Source organism: Mastigoproctus giganteus, chromosome 6 (genome assembly GCF_048544385.1).
Source record: "Mastigoproctus giganteus isolate SK-2022 chromosome 6, ASM4854438v1, whole genome shotgun sequence".
NCBI classification, from domain to species: domain Eukaryota; kingdom Metazoa; phylum Arthropoda; class Arachnida; order Uropygi; family Thelyphonidae; genus Mastigoproctus; species Mastigoproctus giganteus.
In genome coordinates, this window is record NC_143580.1 from 20,035,026 (window position 1) to 20,056,622 (window position 21,597).

At 37.7% G+C, this 21,597-nt stretch overlaps 1 protein-coding gene across 1 annotated transcript in view; it reads left to right on the forward strand.

Moving 5' to 3' along the window:
• The window catches only part of LOC150084042 (TBC1 domain family member 13), a 127,125-nt gene that overhangs the window by 55,042 nt on the left and 50,486 nt on the right, over positions 1 to 21,597 (forward strand). Inside the window, exon 5 of the mRNA XM_090375002.1 lies at positions 8,403 to 8,496. Coding sequence (XP_090231128.1) covers positions 8,403 to 8,496 — 94 coding nt within the window. The remainder of the gene's footprint in view (positions 1 to 8,402; positions 8,497 to 21,597) is intronic.

Genomic DNA, 21,597 nt, shown 5'->3' on the forward strand with positions numbered 1-21,597 from the left:
GCCCAGTTACAGTGCTTTTACACATTGGTATAAACATTTCTAATGTCAGAGAACCTCAATGCATGATGAAGAAATCCCAGGATGCCCAACAAATGCTGTAACAGAAGAGTGTTGCAAAAATTGAGGCATTAATCCTGTAAGATTACCATATTAGTGTCAAAGAATTGGCTGCAGAGCTCCAAATTAATGTAGGGTCTGTGGAGAACATCATTCATCAACATTTCATATGAGTAAAGTATCTGCTAGATGGGTTCTAAGACTTCTGACCCCTTACCAGAAGGAAAGGGCACAGTGTGCACATGAGGTGTGGTCGATGTGCCATGAAAACAAGGGAGGTGTTTTTTTTTTCTCAGCTGTTCACCATGGATGAATCTTGGATCCATCACTATGATTCTGAAAGTAAACAAATGTCAAAACAATGAAGCTTGCAAAATCATCCCCCCCCCACAAAGTGCAACCACTTGCTGTCAGTTTTATGAGATCAGCATAGCGTAATTCTAACAAGTTACCTTCAAAAGAGCTGTACTATGATGGCAAAGTGTTATGCCAACCTCCTAATAAAGTTAAATGCTGCTTTCTTTTAGAAAAAGTTGGGGAAAGCTGTCAAAAAGTGAGGGCCTGCTCCAAGATAATGCCCATACACCTTCACGCATGCTGCAGTGAGGGCTGCCCACAAATGTGGGTTTGAGATATTGCAGCATCCCGCTTATTTCCCCAAATCTTAGATTTCTTCCTCTTTCCTACCCCGAAGTCCTTTCTTTGTTGAAAACACTTTGCAGCTGATGATGAAGTAATTTCTGCTGTCAGAGGACCTCTACAAAACTGGCCTGTGAAAGTGTATTGAGAGGTGGCAAAAACGCATCATTTTGTCTGGTAACTATGTTAAAAAAGTGTAATACATAGTAGTAGTAGTAGTAGTGGCATGTGATGCAAGAAAGCAATTGTATGAGCTTATGCAGCATCAGCCAAAAAAAAAAAAAAAAAAAAAAAATCACACCATTACCTCCAAATGCCTCTCCAGTTCCTCCTTAAATTTATTTAACGTATCAACTTCCACAACAACAGATGGAAGTTTGTTCCAGCAATTACCCACCTGCTGGCTAAAGGCAAATTTCCGCACATCTATTCTACATCTGTCTTTTCTTAATTTGAATTTATGCCCCCTTAGGTTCATAATCTGAACAAGTCGAAGGATCCCATCAGAATTCAGCGTACTCAACCCATTCAAGCCCTTATACACCTCAATCAGATCACCGCGCAGGTGCCTAGTCTTCAGCCACTGCAATTTGAAGAACTTAAGCCTCGCTTGGTAAGAAGATCCCTTCATTCCCCTCACCAATCTTATTGCCCTTCTCTGTACACGCTCAAGCATATCTACATCCTTCCTAAAATGAGGCCCACAGACCTGTACGCAGTACTCAAGGCGTGGCCTGACCATTGCCTTATACAGAAGGACAATCACCTCCTTTTTCCTGCTAGCAAAATTCCTATATATCATTGACAAAACCCTATGACCTGCCCTGGCAGCCTGTCTGCATTGCTCAGAAAACTTCATACCTGACTGCACAATTGCTTCTGGGTCTTTTTCATTTTCTACCACCTTAAGTGTAGTACGCAGTTGGTATGTTTCTCTGGGGTTACTTCTACCCATATGCTAGTACTTTGCATTTGTCAAGGTTAAACTTCAGTTGCCACTTCTTAGCCCATCTGCCCAAATTATCTAGATCCTGTTGCAGTAGCACACTGCCATTACTGTCATTAACAACCCTGCCAACCTTTGTATCATCTGCAAACTTCGACACTAAGCCTGATATACCTTCAACAATATCATTGATAAATATACTAAACAACAGAGGACCCAACACCGAACCCTGTGGGACTCCACTGATAACATTAGTCCACGAAGAGCAGCACCCATTAATTACCACCCTCTGTCTTCTCCCACTCAACCATCCTTTTATCCATTGTAGCAACTTACCCTTAATACCATTCTGCTCCAATTTGTACAATAGTCTTCCATGCGCAACAGTGTCAAAAGCTTTTCTGAAATCCAAATATATGATATCAAAATTATTTTTTGCATCCAGTTCCTTTGTAACCACATTATAATATCCTATCAAATTTGTCAGACAAGACTTTCCCTTGACAAACCCATGCTGTGTCTGAATTATTGCTGCAGTCTTGTCTAGATGATGCTGCAATGCATCTTTAACCAGCGACTCCATTATTTTACCCGGCACAGAAGTTAAACTAACTGGTCTGTAATTACTCATGTCACCCTTCAATCCCCCTTTGTGAATTCGGGATACATTTACACATCTCCAGTCCGTGGGGACCTCAACTGAGTCCAAGGATGCTCTCATAATTATGGCTAAGGGTTTGCTTAGTTGCTTTGACGCCTCCTTTAATATAACAGGATAGATCCCATCCACCCCAGGTGCCTTGCTTATGTTTAACTTCAACAATTTCTCCTCCACATTCCTCTCAGTTATTACAAAATCATTTAGCACTCTGCTACAATTTGATAACCATCTGCCATTTTTAAACCTTAATAACTCCTCATGTGTGAATGTAGATGCAAAACACTCATTCAGTTTGTTTGCTATCTGAGCAGGATCATCAACAGTCGAACCATCGATATCAAGTGGACCAATCAGATCCATCCCCTTCCTTTTTGTGTTTATATAAGTGAAGAAATCCTTGCTGTTTTTCTTAGCATCTTTTGCCAAAGATTTCTTGTAATCTGCCTTTGCCTGCCTAACCTCCTTTATGACTTGATTACAGACTAGCTTATATCTGCCATAGGCTTCTGAGTCGCTTGATAATTTATATGCATCCCATGCATTTTTCTTCTCTGTCATGAGTCTCATTAGTTCATTTGATAACCATTTAGACCTAAACCTTGAACAATATTTCTTAATAGGTATGAAACTTTTAGTATCATCCATGATTAATTCCTTGAATGCACCTTCCACTTAGCATTTACTGTTGGTAACATCGTCAGTTGATCCCACTGTACAGAATTTAAAAACTGGCTGAGACCACTGTACTCACCTTTACGGAAGCAAAAACCCTTTCCTTTACCCCTGATGGTAATTTTATCTTTAAGTAAATCCCACATCAGTACACTGTGATCACTGCCACCTAGTGGTTCCTTTATCTGCAAATTTTTAATACACGAATGATCACTGCTGATAACCAGATCAAAGTATTACCCTCTCTGGTTGCCTCTCGAACATGCTGCTGCAGAAAACAATGATCCAATAAATCCACAAAAGTCTTCCTAGTGTGTGTGTGACCAACTCACAAGTTCCAGTCAATATCTGGGAAGTTAAAATCCCCCATTATAAGACATTCTGATTTACTAGCCTACTCTATTTCTCTGTACAATTGTTCATTGTACTGATTCGAGTCATTAGGCCTATAACACACTCAACTCTTATTTTTGCTTTCGCAGCGCTTATGTCACACCAAAGTGACTGAACAGTGCACTGTTCATCTATATCAACTGGATGCACTTCTTTTGATTTTGTCTTTCTTAATTAACTGCATAACACCTCCTCCCTTCCTATTCTGTCTATCCTTTCTCTACACATTGTACTCCCCAAATTCCAGTTCTGCATTCCTTATATCTGTGTAACACCACATTTCTGCTATCCCAACAATATCCGCCTTTGATGTCTTGACCAACACTTCAAATTCATCAAATTTATTTACTGTACTTCTAGCATTGGTATACATGCAAGTATACATGTACCTATCCTTATTATTAGTTACCCTAACACATCCCATATACCCACCTGTTTCACGATGACTGCCGTCAGTCCCTGAAACCCCCAGCACCCCTCACTCCAGGTCGCTACTTATTCTAATAGAAGTTGTGCAAGAATTACCTTCACCTCTGCCTGCGGCTACTTTTAACCTTTTAGTCTGTGAATCCCCCCAAGCTAACAGTTTTCCGACCCACCTAACACTGCCTCGATAGCATCAGCAAATATTCTTGCACCCTTTCTATTTAAGTTTATCCCATCCCTGTAGAAGCATACTCTCCTATTAACAAGCACAGACTACGCTGAAAAAAATTCTACACCTTGAGTCTTGCACATTCCCTCCAGGGCCGAATTGATCGACAAGGCTCTCATCATGTATTCCCTCCTATCGTGTCTGGGCGGAATTGCAGAATTTAACCCTGACTCACGACTTTTTTGCAACATTGACTTAAAGTATTAAGTAAAGTTACTTGTTAAGTAAATCTGCAGATCTCCTACTCTTAATGTCGTTGGTGCGTATATGTACAACAATATCACTTTTTGTGCCCTTAAAAGATGATATATGCTTTACAACGTCATCAACTTTTGCCACTGGCAGACATACCCTGGTCCTATTCCATCTATCCTTTTTACACAATATATTCCCCATCTCACTGACAATAGAGTCACCAACAATAACTATTTCCTTTGGGATCAGCGCATTCTGCCTTGGAGATTGCCGCTGTGTTGCCCAGGAGTGAGCTCTGGCGTTGAGTTGGGCAGCTGAGAGCTTGACGGGGGACCCCCCCATATTAATTTCTTCAAGGGCATCTACCCTACACCTCAAGCTCTCATAGACGCCCAGTAGAACGCTGAGTTGATGCCTAATTTCTAGACACTCTCTGCACGTGGCACACACACACACACACACACACACACACACACACACACACACACACACACACACACACACACACACACAAAGATATCCTCCTTGGCTAGATCATGTTCTGTTCCAGAGAGGCATTAGTAGAGGCATACAATGCAAGGAAGCAAGCTTATGTAGCATCAGCAACCCTCCCCCCATTTTGCTCCTCCATTCGTTCCAAATGCCTGTCCAGCTCAGCCTTAAATTTATTTAGGCTATTAACTTCCACAACAAAAGATAGGAGTCTGTTCCACCAATCAACTACCCACTGGCTAAAGGCAAATTTCCACACATCTATTCTACAACTGTCTTTCCTCAATTTGGAACTGTGCCCCCTCAGGTTCTTAATCTGAGCAAGAGTAAGAATCCCATCAGCATTCAGCTTGCTCAACCCACTCAAGGCCTTATACACCTCAATCAGATCACCTCGCAGGTGCCTACTCTCCAGGTGCTGCAATTTGCAGAACTTAAGCCTTTCTTGATAAGAGCACCCCCTTTGTTCCCCTCACCAATCTTGTTGTCCTTCTTTGTACTCGTTCTAGCAACTCTACAATGAGGCCTCCAGACCTGTACACAGTACTCTAGGTGTGGTCTGACCATTGCCTTTTATAACAGGATAATCACCTCCCTGATCCTGCTAGCAGAATTCCTATATATCATTGACGAGACTCCATGACCTGCCCTGGCAGCCCTTCTGCACTGCTCAGCAAACTTCATATTTGACTGCACAATTACCCCCGGGTATTTTTCACTTTCCACTTCCCTGAGTGTAGTACCACACAGTTGGTACATTTCCCTTTTTTTATTGCTACCCACATGAAGTACTTTGCACCACCTTCTATCACAACTACTTCTGGGTGAATACAAATGTTTTTAACCCCCCCCTTCCCTTGTACACAGGACTCCATAACTTTCAAGCAGATTTTTGAACTCCCTGTGATATGCTTAAGCATGCCAGTGTTTTTCTCAGATGTCTATTTAATCACAGTTGAAAATAACGTATTAGCTCCACACTACAGATTGCAGATAAATTATTTACCATGTTTGCCAATGATATACTCATAATAGAACCACCATAGGAAGCTGCCTATGTTCAATTCATTCCATTGTATGCTGAAGTATACTCCACAAGTAGAAATGAATAATGGTATAAATTTTTTAAACTTCACTTACAAAACAAGGTATGTCATTTTGGCACCTGAATCTGTAGAAAACCTACACATCCCATCAGTTCCTGCACTACAGTTCACATTGTCCTTTGGAAGTGAAAAATTGGTTTTGTGTATACAAGTGCTTATTGTTAAAAAATATTGTTCTTCAGAAGGATTACAATATTTAAGTTCAGCTTTACATGCCAGTGCTTACCCCCATCAGTAGCTGAAGTTATAATAATATGTTGCTAATTCACTTTCCTCACTTCACATGAATAATTACTTTCAGAATTACAACAAATTGGTACCTTTTCCATACCACAGTTCACTCCCAAATAAAATCAGAGATATTTTCAGGAATAGGAACAAAAAACTTGTCTTCTTTTGGTATTCAAAAATTGGCTCCTTGTTTCAAAATCCCTGAAAACCTGCCTATGAAATAAAGGATTTAAATAATGTGGTTTATTATATCAATTTTCAGATTGGGTTGCTTTCAGAACACCCTATCTGATAATTGATACAATTTCAATTTCTGATATGCAAACATATTTTCACAGGTTTACTCTCTATAATGCATCAGGACAGACAGAGTTGTCAGAGCATTAGTAGAAGTTTTCCAAGAGCCAAACGGAGCAATATGGCCTTAGTTGCTAATGCTCCTAAAAACCAAATAACAACAAACAAACCAAGAGCCAAAATTAGATAATGCAGAAATTTTAATTAAAATTAATAGCAGATATGAATTAGGAGTAATGGAGACACTTAGCATAATGAAGTATAAATAGAATATCCACCCCCTTATCAAATTTTTGAATCTCTGCTGTTTGGATGAAGTGAGACTTCCAGCAGTCAATTAGAAGCATGCTCCTCTGTTCCCATGGCCATCCCAATTGCGTAAAGTGTTACTTTCTTCATGTGCATAACCTTAAATTGACTAAATTTACAAAAAGAGTGGTTCTCTCCTCGGCACTGATATTTTTAAGATTCTTTTTCTTTCTGCACTTTTTTTTTTCTATTTTTATGCCCAGTTTCATGAGTTTTAAAAGTAGACACACTTGACTGAAATGCATTTCAAGATAAATATTTTTTAATGTATAGTATAAATAGTATTTTTTTCATTTCCCTTTTATTTTTAACCTTTCTGATAGAAATTTAGATAGATCTATTGTAAAAGTGAGTTACAGGTGGTGCTGGGGTACCTGGCAGATGCCCCTCAAAAATAATATTTTCCACTTTAAACTTTAATCAATGAATATAAAAATCTGCAAATTTTCCTAAATATAGTCACTTTTGCTGCAATATTTTCTGAAGCAATTTTCTTATGATTTCCATACAGAAATTGCAGGTGACAATCTGCAGTTTCATCAACATCTTAACAATATGCAATTTCATACAGAAATTGTAGATTATTAAGATGCCCACCACCATTTTTGCAACTATTCAATCCAATAAGAAAAGATGAAACATTGGAATTTCTAAGCAAAATTTAAAAAAAAAATCCAAAACATTTTCCAAAAATTAAAAAGAAAATGGGGACCATCTTTGCACTACCACTGCCAGGTTAAAGTAAAGATTATTATATATATATTTGCAAACATATTAGTATAATAATTTCCATCATAAAATCTTCCTATTTATGATCTCTAATACCATTGTTTAATTAAACATCATGCAATTTTAATATATATAGATATTTTATATTATGATAACTCCTACATATCCAGAAATATAGTATGCTCGTTGGATTGGTTGTCCTCATTTAAATAAAATAAAATGAAATTGCTGTCATAGAAAACTCACCAAGGAAATAAAATCAGAGGATTTAATCCAAATATAAAACCTAATTGCTAAACATTGAAATATTTTTTATTGTTAATGGAACTAGAATACCTGTGGCAAATATTTCACCAAAACTGTTTCAAAAAAATGTTTTAATATCAAAGTAATTACAAAAACTTTTTCCTCAGCTCCCTTTACTACTAGCTAAAGTGTCAGACTTGGGTAAAAATGCAGTTTGATAAATTTTTTACATGTATAGCTATATTGTCATTTTAAAAATTTACAATTATTGCACAATAATTATCTGGACCTCGAAACTGCTATGTAAAAGTTGTTCATGAGCAGAAATGGCAACTTTGTTGAGTCTGACCCTGAGATTTTGATTGTGATGACAAAAGCTAAGAAAATGTCTTTTCTTCAAAGTAAATGACAAGTTAGTTTCACTGGAAGCTAAATCAATTCACAGGTTTGAAAATATGTCGGAAAATTTTTTGGATCCCCCTTCCCTTCAGTTTTACTGCTAATTAAAATCTATTGCAAAATCTATTGCTTGTTTAGTCTGAGTTATTCAGGTTCAAAGTGTGTTCTGGACAGAGGGACATAAGCAAAATTATATAGATTTTATAATGAAATGAATATAACATGTCCCTATTAATGTAAAATTTTAAAAATAAAGTGCAACTTAATTATGAGTGACATTGCCTTGTATTTTACTTTTTCCTTTTGAAATACATAACTGTTATGACATTTTATGTTAAGTTATTCATCGTCAGGTCTTTCTCTCTCTAATTGCAGAAATCTTTATAATAACTTTATAGAAGAAATGATTATTGCTTCAGAATGCAGTAATAAGACTTGTTCCCGTGTTGATGTCACTATGACTGACCATGTAAGCTTAATTTTCATTCTCTAATGCAAATTTATTTCATGTTTTCCTCTTTGTTTTGTTTAGTTGTGTCATATTTCATACTTTTTTTTTAATGTTTTTTTTGTAGAAAAAATTCTCTTTAGTTGTTCTTAATTATTAAATGCAGTTATTTTTGATACATTTTGTAATGACTTGAAATTTGTACATTCAACTTTGTTAATTTTAGCTACAGTTATTCTAAAATTGGCAGTTTGGTTATTCCATCTATATAATACTGTATTATTTTTAGTAAGGACTAAAATCTGTGTAATTAATTTATATATTAAAATTAGAAACATATTAAAGGCTGTTATAACTTATGGAGTTGATCCATAATATACAAAGTGATGTTTATACAAACTCCTCTTGCACTTCTAAATTAGTATCAAAATCCACTGTTGGGCCTAAATGACTATTGGATTGTCACTTTTTACTTGTTTGGAAAGATCCAGGTTTTACCTTCAAGATTTCTACAAAGAGAGAAAGGCACTTTATATCCTCTTTGTTTCAGTCTATAAAAATTGGGAATATTGCATTAAGTTATACACTAGTGACTACCAGAAATGGCTAGATTATTGCACATTTATATGTTCAGGAAAATAGAGAACAGTGTTGATTGGTTATATAACACCTTTCGGACAGATGAAGCATACGTCGCTTGGATGCAAAAGGCAATAATCAGTATTTTCAGATATGATCTGCAGAAAGGCCATACTCTAACAGAAATCTCTATTCATTTTTCAAATGAGTAAGGTCTGGATTAAATGTCTGATTCCTTATAAGCCTTTTTGGAGAAATGGCTGAAACATTTTCGAAGTGTAGTATCACAGGAGCATGGCTCTTGTTCTACAGTGGAAGTTTTTGGTTCCTGCAATCTGATTACATTATGACTGTCATTGTACTGTCTTCATGTACAATGGAGATTATGATGCTCATCCACATATTACTTGCTTACAGAAGCTCCCACGAATGTCATAGTCATTACAGTTGCTGTTCTTCTGTACCAAATGGAATAGACCTTGTTTAAAATAATTCTGTACATACGGAAAGGCAGAGATTGTGTTTTGTCCTACTGGGAAACTGTGGTTTTTCATCCAGAAAAACATGCAAACTGAGCATAGAATACATTCCATTTACAAACACTATACTGTTACGTTCTTAGTTTTAGTTGCTTTTGGCACAAAAAAAAAAAAACAGTTCTACAGAAAATATTTATAAATATCATTCTCTGGATATTTTGTAGATGACACATTCGAATTATTGTTTCTAATTTCAATAACTTTTGGCAAGAATTATGAGAAAATATAGTGTTAAATAGAATGGAATATATCACTAAAATACTTGTTATTCAGATGCTGTTTTATTTCACACAACTAAGAACAGTCAAAGTTGGAGCACCAACTGAATTCCTTTTACATAATGTATCATGTGAATTAACTTGAGACTTGATGGATTATGCAAGGCTCTTGAAGAGGAGTGATTTTTATCAACATAGCCTACTCTTGTAGGTAGAGGAAACCTATTTTGTAAGACTAACATGGTTTTACAAAATAGGTTTCAATTTTGTTGTATGAGATATTTAGATAAGTCAGAATCAACAAATTCTGAAGAAATCTTTAGAGAGGTTAATTTGTTGCGACTTAAGTCAAGGAAAAGCAAAACATCTGTTTTTAAAAATACATTGTTTCTTAATGTTTATATTTTATTGTGAGAGATGCAAGAAGTATAGATGCAGATGTTTTAAAATTTCTGACACCTGAGTGGGGTGAGTTTGTTGTAATTAATAAATAGCTCATTTACAAACAGTTTTTTTGTAACTGTTATTTATATTAAGAAATTTCAGCTTTTAAAAATTTAAAATAGATGCTGACTTTCGAAGTTGAACAGCAGAACTAAGATAATTGTTGTAGGAAAGATCCAATGAAGACATTTTCATGTTTCCAAAAGCCTTTAGATGTATATGGAACAGGTTGATATTTTTAGTAACAGAATATTAAGTTTTGTTTCCATAAGAAAATTTCCTGTTCTTATGGCCAGTAACAGGACCATGCAATTTTACCTTGCTGGGGGTGGGGCTTTCTTTTATATCTATATTGTAACCACTTAAGAAATGTGTTGGTACTTTTTTTCTTTTTTTTTTTTTTGGAGATTGGTACTGCATTGCATATAGTACATGGCCCTGGCTAGTAAAGAATTCCCATTTAGAAATACTGTATTTAGAGAGAACTGGTTAGATCCCAAGAAATCTGAAGAGATGAAGAGATTGTCTCTCAGTAACAGCATCTACAAATGAAAACTTTATTAATGACGCTTTCAAGGAAATTATTGACAAGAAATAATTTAGCTTAAAATATATAACATCAAATGAAAATCAATCAAATATCCTATGAAAGTACTACATTTTTATGTCATTAATCAAGAATTTCACTAAACCCAAAAATTGCATGTACAGTATTGCAATGATACGATTTATGTTGTTAAAAGTGATACTTTATAAAATCAACTGTTCATTTAGGTATGAAAACTCAAGGTTGTTAATTATGAATAGGACATGGGAGAAATTTTAGTCTGACATGAAGTTCTCTAAGCAGTGTAGCAGGGGTTCGAGCCCGTCACCACCAAATACGGAGGATGTGGAAAGGTCAGGGAATGACCACCGCATATCCCAGAGCAATATGGCCTTAGTTGCTAATGCTCCTAAAAAACCAAATAACAAACAACAGTAGTGTAGCAGGTTGCTAGGACAGCTCTGTAAACAATGTTGTCAACAGAGCTAAAGAAATAATTCTCCTATTGTATAAATAACAAATGTATAAAAGCAATGGTTATGTCACAATGTCAAAAATACTGCATACAAGTTTGGAAACCTTACCTTCTTATGAGAGAGAGAGAGAGAGAGTGAAAAGTAATAAGATTAGCTAGGGACAGAAAAACATTCTTACCAAGAAAGATTTGAGTTCCATAAATTGTTGTTTAAAAGGATTAAGTAAACTGAATGCTGAAGCATCTTTACTCCTCAGGCAGTGCGCATGCACATATATGCATGCATGCACACACGCACACTGAGACAAATTTAAAAAGATATTTGCAGGTAAAGGTGTGGAAGTTTTTCTTCAATCACAGAGTAGCTGATTGTTGGTATAAACTTCCTCAGTATTCTGCAAGTGAGAATTATGAATTTTAGAGTATTGGACATATTAGATGGATGGTCAAATGAAGTGGGTATTCTTTTTTTTTTTTTTTTTTTCTGGCTAATGCTGTATAAGCTTGCTTTCTTGCATCATTTTGCCAGTAACGGTACTACGAAGGGTGATCGTTTAATTCACAGACTGGTGCAAGATTTTTGTTTGCCTCTTGAACTTCCCTTAACTGCCACTAGAGGCGCTCTCCCTAATCATTACTGAGTGGACTCCATGTGCACATGCTAGTACTTGTCAAGCTGGTGTTGCATGAAGAGGTTTTTTTTTTTTTTTTTAGCCGTGTGTTGCTGACGACCATTTTTATGCATGTATCGTGTCGGACATATAGATTGAACAGCGATATGCAATTCATTGCTGTGTCAGAGGGAGGGTGCCTCCGTAGCCAGGTGGGCAGGAGCAGCAGTGTGCAGCACACGCTTCTTGATCAGATCAGGGTTCGAGCCCATGACCACAAAATACGGAGGATGTGGAAAGGTCAGGAAATGACCATCGCATATCCCTGGAGCAATATGGCCTTAGTTGCTAATGCTCCTAAAAAAAAAATAAATAAATAAATAACAAACAAACAAATCTCAACAACTCCCGAGCAAATCACCAAAGCCCAGGAAACCTTAGATGAAGACAGACGAATTACACTTTGTGAATTAGCTGTTAGAATAGCCATTTCATGCAGTAGTGCTGACAGTATTGTGGAAGTTGTCTGAAAATGTCGTGAATCTTGTGCCCACTGGATTCCACCCAATTTGACTCCAGAACAAAAACAGCAAAGAGTAGACTGCAAAGAAATGCTTGATTGTTTCGAAACACAAGGTCAAAAGTTCCGGCCTTCTTAAATTGAATAGCGACTTGGATTGTTAACGAATCTTGGATTTTTCACTATGATCCAGAGACAAAACAATAGTCGAGTAAGTAGAAGCATTCTGATTCACCAAGACCTAAGAAATTTTGAGCTTCTTGTTCAGCTGACAAAGAAATGGTCTTGTGTTTTTTGACGTAAAAGGCATTCCTATTATGCATTTTGTGCCTCTAGGAACAACTATGAATAAAAAAGCATACTCTGAGGTTCTCAGTCAAACTTTGCCGCACCCTTTGTAAGAAATGTCAGGGTGCTTAATGATTTTGTAATAACTGAGAACAAAGTTGAGGAGTAATTGTTGAAGTTAAATATAAGAAAGGCACCTGGGGTGGATGGGATCTATCTAGTTATATTAAAGGAGGCAGCAAAGGAAGTAAGCAAGCCCTTAGCCATAATTATGAGAGCATCCTTGGATTCAGGGGAGGTCCCCGCAGACTGGAGATGTGCAAATGTATCCCCAATTCACAAAGGGGGATCAAAGGGTGACACAAGTAATTACAGACCAGTTAGTTTAACTTCTGTTCCGGGTAAAATAATGGAGCCACTGATTAAAGATGAATTGCAGGATCATCTAGACGAGATTGCAGCAATAATTCAGACACAGCATGGGTTTGTTCAGGGAAAGTCTTGTCTGACAAATTTGATTGGTTATTATGATTATGATGCAAAAAATGATTTCGATATCATTTACTTGGATTTCAGGAAAGCTTTTGACACTGTTGCGTATGGAAGACTACTGTACAATTTTTTTTTTTTTTTTGTTAGTTGTTGGCACATCAGCTTCTGTGCCCATAATGCACCTCCCAAAGTTTTGCATTTTACTCTGATCCAAGCCCGAGGCAGGATTCGAACCCACAACCTTTGGGTTGCCAGGCAGGCACTTTACCCACCTGGCTAGCCCGGTCGGCTCTGTACAAATTGGAGCATAAGGGTATTAAGGGTAAATTGCTACAATGGATAAAAGGATGGTTGAGTGGGAGAAGACAGAGGGTGGTAATAAATGGGTAGTGCTCTTCGTGGACTAATGTTATTAGTGGAGTCCCACAGGTTCGGTGTTGGGTCCACTGTTGTTTTGTATATTTATCAATGATATTGATGAAGGTATATCAGTCTTAGTGTCGAAGTTTTCAGATGATACAAAGGTTGGCAGGGTTGTTAAGGACAGTAATGGCATTGTGCTACTGCAACAGGATCTAGAAAATTTGGGCAGATTGGCTGAGAAGTGGCAACTGAAGTTTAACCTTGACAAATGCAAAGTACTGCATATGGGTAGAAGTAACCCCAGAGAAACGTGCCAACTGCATACTACACTTAAGGTGGTAGAAAATGAAAAAGACTTGGGAGTAATTGTGCAGTCAGATATGAAGTTTTCTGAGCAATGCAGACAGGCTGCCAGGGCAGGTCATGGGGTTTTGTCAATGATATATAGGAATTTTGCTAGCAGGAAAAAGGAGGTGATTGTCCTTCTGTATAAGGCAATGGTCAGGCCACGCCTTGAGTACTGCGTACAGGTCTGTGGGCCTCATTTTAGGAAGGATGTAGATATGCTTGAGCGTGTACAGAGAAGGGCAATAAGATTGGTGAGGGGAATGAAGGGATCCTCTTACCAAGAGAGGCTTAAGTTCTGCAAATTGCAGCGGCTGGAGACTAGGCACATGCGAGGTAATCTGATTGAGGTGTATAAGGCCTTGAATGGATTGACATGCTGAATTCTGATGGGATTCTTTCACTTGTTCGGATTATGAACCTAAATTCAAATTGAGGAAAGACAGCTGTAGAATAGTTGTGTGGATATTTGCCTTTAGCCAGCGAGTGGTTAATTGCTGGAACAAACTTCCATCTGTCATTGTGGAAGTTGATAGGTTAAATAAATTTAAGGAGCAACTGGACAAACATTTAGAGGGAATGGTTGTGTGAATTTTTAATTTTTTTTTTGGCTAATGCTGCATAATGCTCATATGCTTGCTTTCTTGCATCACATGCCCCTATTACTACTACCACTACAGTCTTTTGAAAAATGGCTTGCAAGAAACGTTTAATGCATGACTACGACGATACTGAAAGTGTGTTAAGTTCAGGGGAAAGTATTTTGAGAAGGAGAAATTCAAAGAAGATTCAGATGACCACAATTAAGATAAGATCTTGCACCAATCTGCAAATTAAATGATCACCCCCTCATAATACTAAAATTGCAAAATGATACAAATTTAGCATTAATTTAGCCATAAAATCAAAAAATATATATAATAAAAATAAAATTTACTTCCAAATATTGATTGGATTCCTCTTTAAAACTATATAAGCCTCTATGAGGCTAGGTGATAACTATTTCCAGTTATAGTTGATTATAAAAGCATTATTATTATTATTATTGTCCATATGGTGCAAGGACGCCTGAGACTTATGCTGCGCCAGGCAAAAAAAAAATTCTGAATTACCCAGAGAGAGAGAGAGAGAGAGAGAGAGAGAGAGAGAGAAGTAGAAGGGAATCACCAAGAAAGAGAAGAATGATGGTATTCTGCTGAGGACCCTGGGTATGCCAAGCCCATACTCACCAGATGTGAGCCCCTGGGGGTATATTTTCTTATACTCTGTGTACAATTAAAGTTCGTTCACTGGAAGCATATTTTCCTCTTTCAAGGATGATAGAAGAAGAAAATATGCTTCCATTGTTAAGTTTTTCAACTTTTTATATGGCATTAAATTAAATGATTTAATGCCTCAGTGAAGTGCACTCGGGGATGTCTAGCTTCCAAACTTAAAAGCTCTTTCAGAGTTGTAGTCTCTTGTATGATTATCACTTTTCATCCAAAAATTAGTCTTGTTACTCTCTGTTGTGTGCTTTCAAACAAACTGATATCCTTTCTGAAATGAGGCTTCTAGATCTTATTTCATTCTTCTTTTTTCTTGGTGATTCCCTTCTTCTTCTGACTCTTTCTCTCTCAGGGTAACTAGAATTTTTTTTTTTTTTTTTTTTTTTGGCTAGTGCAGTAAAAGCCTCAGGCTTCCTTGCACCATATAGCAATTGATAATAATAATTACAAAAACATTTGAAAATCAGATAGTTTGTTTATATATCTAGTATAAAATCATAGAAACAAAATATTGCGAAATATAGTACTTTTAACATTATAACATAAACTAAAAATATGCAACAAAGGTGTATTATTCTAATTGAATTTTTCTTGTGTTGAAGGACCTTTCACAAGAAGCTGCTAATGCAGGCAGAGAAAGAAAAATTCATAGTCTATTTCTATATTTAGATAAAGTTCTATTAGACAATACTCGTAAACAAATTGGAGAAGTTGTAAAGGGGTTGCAGAATTGATAAAACATGATTTTTCAAATATCTGTTGAAATATCAACAGATATTTGAAAAATTGTTTGTCCTCCACTGCTGACCACTGGAGGACAAACCAAAAAGCTCAAAGGTGTGACGTCAGAAAACAGACCATACTTTATAGAAGTTTGTAATTGGAGTTTCTCTGTTATTTTCGAAATTTGTAAAACACTGTTACCCCCTGATATTTTTTTCCGTAAGTGATTATAAATCCCGAATCTATAATTTTTTTCACTCTCATGAAATCGCAAGTTCTGGAATCATAAGTAGCATGTACAAAGATAATGCAGTATTTCTTTTAATGAAATTTTTAATTGCCTAAAAGCCAGAGGTGGAAACAAAGCATACAAAGTTAAGTCTCCCATAATCCATTCGTTATGTGGAAATTTTCTTCATTTTACAGAAACTTTTAAATGTAATTACCAAAAGGAATTCAAAAAATTCGCTATGAAGAAGTTTGTTAAACACAGGTCCGACTGTAATTAAATCAAAAACGAATCAATTTAAAAATATATAACTGGTGGTCAAATGTGACCTTAAAGTGCTGCACCTGGGGCCGATGCCTCACCCACCCCACCCTAGTTCCAGCTCTGCTGGCACTTCCTCTATTCAAGTGAATTCCACCTTTAGTATTAGTAATGGGTGCATGGTGCAAAAAAAAAAAAAAACCTGAATAAAACAATGATAAAAAAATAATAATAATAAATAAATAAATAATAATAATTAATAAAAGAAAAGGAAATTAAACCTATCATTCCTATGCGCTTCCCTGACCCGAAGGTACTATCCAGATGACCTTTGAATTTGCCCAAACTGTCAGCCTCTACCACCCATGTAGGGGCAACTTATTCCAGTAATTTATAACTTGCTGGCTAAAATAAAACTTCCTGCAGTCCAATCTAAAAGTCCCCCCCCATAACTTGAATTTATGTCCCCTAGTTCTAGCATCATTTATAATCTTGAAAATTTCGTCCTCATTCATTTTACTGATGCCTCTCAGAGCCTTAAACACCTCAATCAAATCTCCTCTAAGGTGTCTAGTTTCCAAACTAGACACCTTAGAGGAGACACCTTGGACTCTATTTAAAAGTTACAGCTGACAGTTACAGGCTCCGCAAAAACGATAAGTGTTTGCCTTTTATTTACATGATTGTTGTTTTATATTGTACTTAATACGTAGTCATATAGTTATAGTTACGCTGGTTATTTTTTATTTTAATTTAGATAAAGAGTTTTTGTGGATTTTACTTACGATAGGTAAAACCGTTATTTTTGTTTGATTTTTGTAGCCATTGTTTTTGTATATAGGGAATTCAAAGTTTTTGTAGGGAATTCAAATTTTTTAATTGAGGTAGCTCTAACGCATAATTATATAGTAATACGCTTCACTGTTTCTATTTCATAGTTTCTATTCAAATACTACTGACATTTAATTTATTGATTTTATTAATTTAAACTACCATGCCCCAGACTAGAGCAGCAAAGCAACGGGCACAAAGTGGCAGGAGTGTTGTGACTCGGGGGAGAACTGAGGGGGGGGCGATTCTCCAACGCGTCACAGCCTAAAAAAATGTGCAACTTGTGAAATGTTTGCCGAACTCTCTGGAACGGAACATGATATTGCCATGGGGGATGTCTTTGTGTGTGCGCGATGTAAGGAGTGTAAGGAAATCAGGCGACAACTCAGCGTTGTTATGGGCCTATATGAGAGTTTGAAGGACAGGGTGGATGCCCTCGAAGGAAATAAATTGAGGGGCCCATCAAGCTCTCAGCTGCCCACATCAACGCCAGAGCTTGCACTTGGTCATCACGCAACACAGCGGCAACCCCCAAGGCAGAATGCGCTGGTCCCACAGGAACTATTAGTTGTTGGTGACTCTATTGTCAGGGAAACGGGGAACATGCTATGTAAAAAGGATAGGTGGAACAGGACCAGGGTATGTCTGCCAGGGGCAAAGGTTGATGACGTTGTAGAGCGGATATCATCTTTCAAGGGCACAAAAGGTGATATAGTTGTACACGTTGGCACTAATGATATTAAGAGTAGGAGACCGGCAGAATTACTCAACAAGTACAGGTCACTGTTGAAAAAAAGCCGAGAATTAGGGTTGAAATTGAAAGTGTCTGCAATTCTGCCCAGACACGATAGGAGGGAGTATATGATGAGAGCCTTGTCGATCAATTCGGCCCTGGAAAGATTGTGCAAGGCTCAAGGGGTAGAATTTTTTTCAGCCTGGACTGTACTTGTTAACAGGAGAGATTGCTTCTACAGGGATGGGATACACTTAAATAGAAAGGGTGCAAGAATATTTGCTGATGCTATCGAGGCAGTGTTAGGTGGGTCGGAAAACTGCTAGCTTGGGGGGATACAAAGACTAATAGTTTAACAGTAACCGCAGGCAGAGGTGAAGGTGATTCTTGCACAACTTCTATTAGAATAAGAAGCGACCTGGAGCGAGGGGTGTTGGGGGTTTCAGGGACGGATGGCAGTCATCCTGGAATAGTTGGGTATATGGGATGTGTTAGGGTAACAAGGAATAGGCATAGGAGCATGTATGCTTGCATGTATACCAATGCTAGAAGTATAGTAAATAAATTTGATGAATTTGAAGTGTTGGTCAAGACATCAAAGGCGGATATTGTTGGGATAGCAGAGACGTGGTGTCACAAAGATATAAGGAATGCAGAACTGGAATTTGGGGAGTACAATGTGTACAGAAAGGATAGACAGGACAGAAAGGGAGGAGGTGTTATGCTGTTAATTAAGAAAAACATAAAATCAAAAGAAGTGCATCCAGTTGATATAGATGGACAGTGCACTGTTGAGTCAGTTTGGTGTGACATAAGCACTGCAAAAGCAAAGATAAGAGTAGGAGTGTGTTATAGGCCTAATGACTCGAATGAGTACAATGAACAATTGTACAGAGAAATAGAGTGGGCCAGTAAATCAGAATGTCTTATAATGGGGGATTTTAACTTCCCAGATATTGACTGGAACTTGTGGGTTGGTCACTCACACACTAGTCAGACTTTTGTGGATTTATTGGATGATTGTTTTCTGCAGCAGCATGTTCGAGAGGCAACCAGAGAAAGTAATACTCTTGATCTGGTTATCAGCAGTGATCATTCGTGTATTAAGAATTTGCAGATAAAGGAACCACTAGGTGGCAGTGATCACAGTGTGCTGAAGTGGGATTTACTCAAAGAGGTAACTACCGTCAGGGGTAAAGGAAAGGGTTTTTGCTTCCGTAAAGGGGAGTACAGTGGTCTCAGACAGTTTTTAAATTCTGTACAGTGGGATCGACTGACGATGTTACAAACAGTAAATTCTAAGTGGGAAGCATTCAAGGAATTAATCGTGGAAGCTACTAGACTTTATATACCGATGAAGAAATATCGTTCAAGGTTTAGGCCTAAATGGTTATCAAATGAACTAATGAGACTCGTGACAGAGAAGAAAAATGCATGGGATGCATATAAATTATCAGGCGACGCAGAAGCCTGTAGCAGATATAAGCTAGTCTGTAATCAGGTCACAAAGGAGGTTCGGCAGGCAAAGGCGGATTACGAGAAATCTTTGGCAAAAGATGCTAAGAAAAACAGCAAGGATTTCTTTACTTATATAAACTCTAAAAGGAAGGGGCTGAATATGATTGGTCCACTTGACATCGATGGTTCGACTGTTGATGATCCTGCTCAGATAGCAAACAAACTGAATGAGTATTTTGCATCTACATTCACACGTGAGGAATCATTACAGTTTGAAAATGGAAGAAGGTTATCAAATTGAAGCAGTGTGCTTAATGATTTTGTAATAACTGAGAGCAAAGTGGAGGAGAAATTGTTGAAGTTAAACATAAGAAAGGCACCTGGGGCGGATGGGATCTATCCAGTTATATTAAGGAGGCGGCAAAGCAACTAAGCAAACCCTTAGCCATAATTATGAGAGCATCTTGGATTCAGGGGAGGTTCCCACGGACTGGAGATGTGCAAATGTATCCCCAATTCACAAAGGAGGTTCGAAGGGTGACACGAATAATTACAGACCAGTTAGTTTAACTTCTGTTCCGGGTAAAATAATGGAGTCACTGGTTAAAGATGCATTGCAGGATCATCTAGACAAGACTGCAGCAATAATTCAGACACAGCATGGGTTTGTTAAGGGAAAGTCTTGTCTGACAAATTTGATTGGTTATTATGATGTGGTCACAAAGGAACTGGATGCAAAAAATAATTTTGATATCATATACTTGGATTTCAGGAAAGCTTTTGACACTGTTGCGCATGGAAGACTACTGTACAAATTGGAGCAGAATGGTATTAAGCGTAAGTTGCTACAATGGATAAAAGGATGGTTAAGTGGGAGAAGACAGAGGGTGGTAATCAATGGGTGCTGCTCTTCGTGGACTAATGTTATTAGTGGAGTCCCACAGGGTTCGGTGTTGGGTCCACTGTTGTTTTGTATATTTATCAATGATATTGATGAAGGTATATCAGGCTTAATGTCGAAGTTTGCAGATGACACGAAGGTTGGCAGGGTTGTTAATGACAGTAATGGCAGTGTGCTACTGCAACAGGATCTAGATAATTTGGGCAGATGGGCTAAGAAGTGGCAACTGAAGTTTAACCTTGACAAATGCAAAGTACTGCATATGGGTAGAAGTAACCCCAGAGAAACGTACCAACTGTGTGGTACTACACTTAAGGTGGTAGAAAATGAAAAAGACCTGGGAGTAATTGTGCAGTCAGATATGAAGTTTTCTGAGCAATGTAGACAGGCTGCTAGGGCAGGTCATGGGGTTTTGTCAATGATATATAGGAATTTTGCTAGCAGGGAAAAGGAGGTGATTGTCCCTCTGTATAAGGCAATGGTCAGGCCACGCCTTGAGTACTGCGTACAGGTCTGGAGGCCTCATTTTAGGAAGGATGTAGATTTGCTTGAGCGTGTACAGAGAAGAGCAACACGATTGGTGAGGGGAATGAAGGGATCCTCTTACCAAGTGAGGCTTAAGTTCTGCAAATTGCAGTGGCTGGAGACTAGGCACCTGCGCGGTGATCTGATTGAGGTCTATAAGGCCTTGAATGGGTTGAGCACGCTGAATTCTGATGGGATCCTCCCACTTGTTCAGAATACGAACCTACGGGGACATAAGTTCAAATTAAGAAAGGATAGATGTAGAATAGATGTGCGGAAATTTGCCTTTAGCCAGCGGGTGGTTAATTGCTGGAACAAACTTCCATCTGTCGTTGTGGAAGTTGATAGGTTAAATAAATTTAAGGAGGAACTGGACAGGCAATTGGAGGGTATGGTGTGATTTTTTTTTTTTTTTTTTGGCTGGTGCTGCATAAGCTCCTACACTTGCTTTCTTGCATCAAGTGCCACTACTACTACTACTACTACTACACAACTCTGCAACCCACATATTCGAAGTCTCTCTTCATAAGGACACCCTTTTGCCAATCTCACCAGGCGAGTTACCCGTCTTTGCACCCTTTCAAGAAGCTCGATGTCTTTCTTTAGGTGCAGTCTCCATACTTGAACACAGTATTCCTAGTGTGGTCTAACAAAAGCCTTATATAATGGGATTATCACGTCCCTATCTCTACTTGCAAAAGTTCGATAGATCATCGATAGGACACCATGGGCCTTCCTTGCTACCTGTTTACAATGATCAGAGAATTTTATG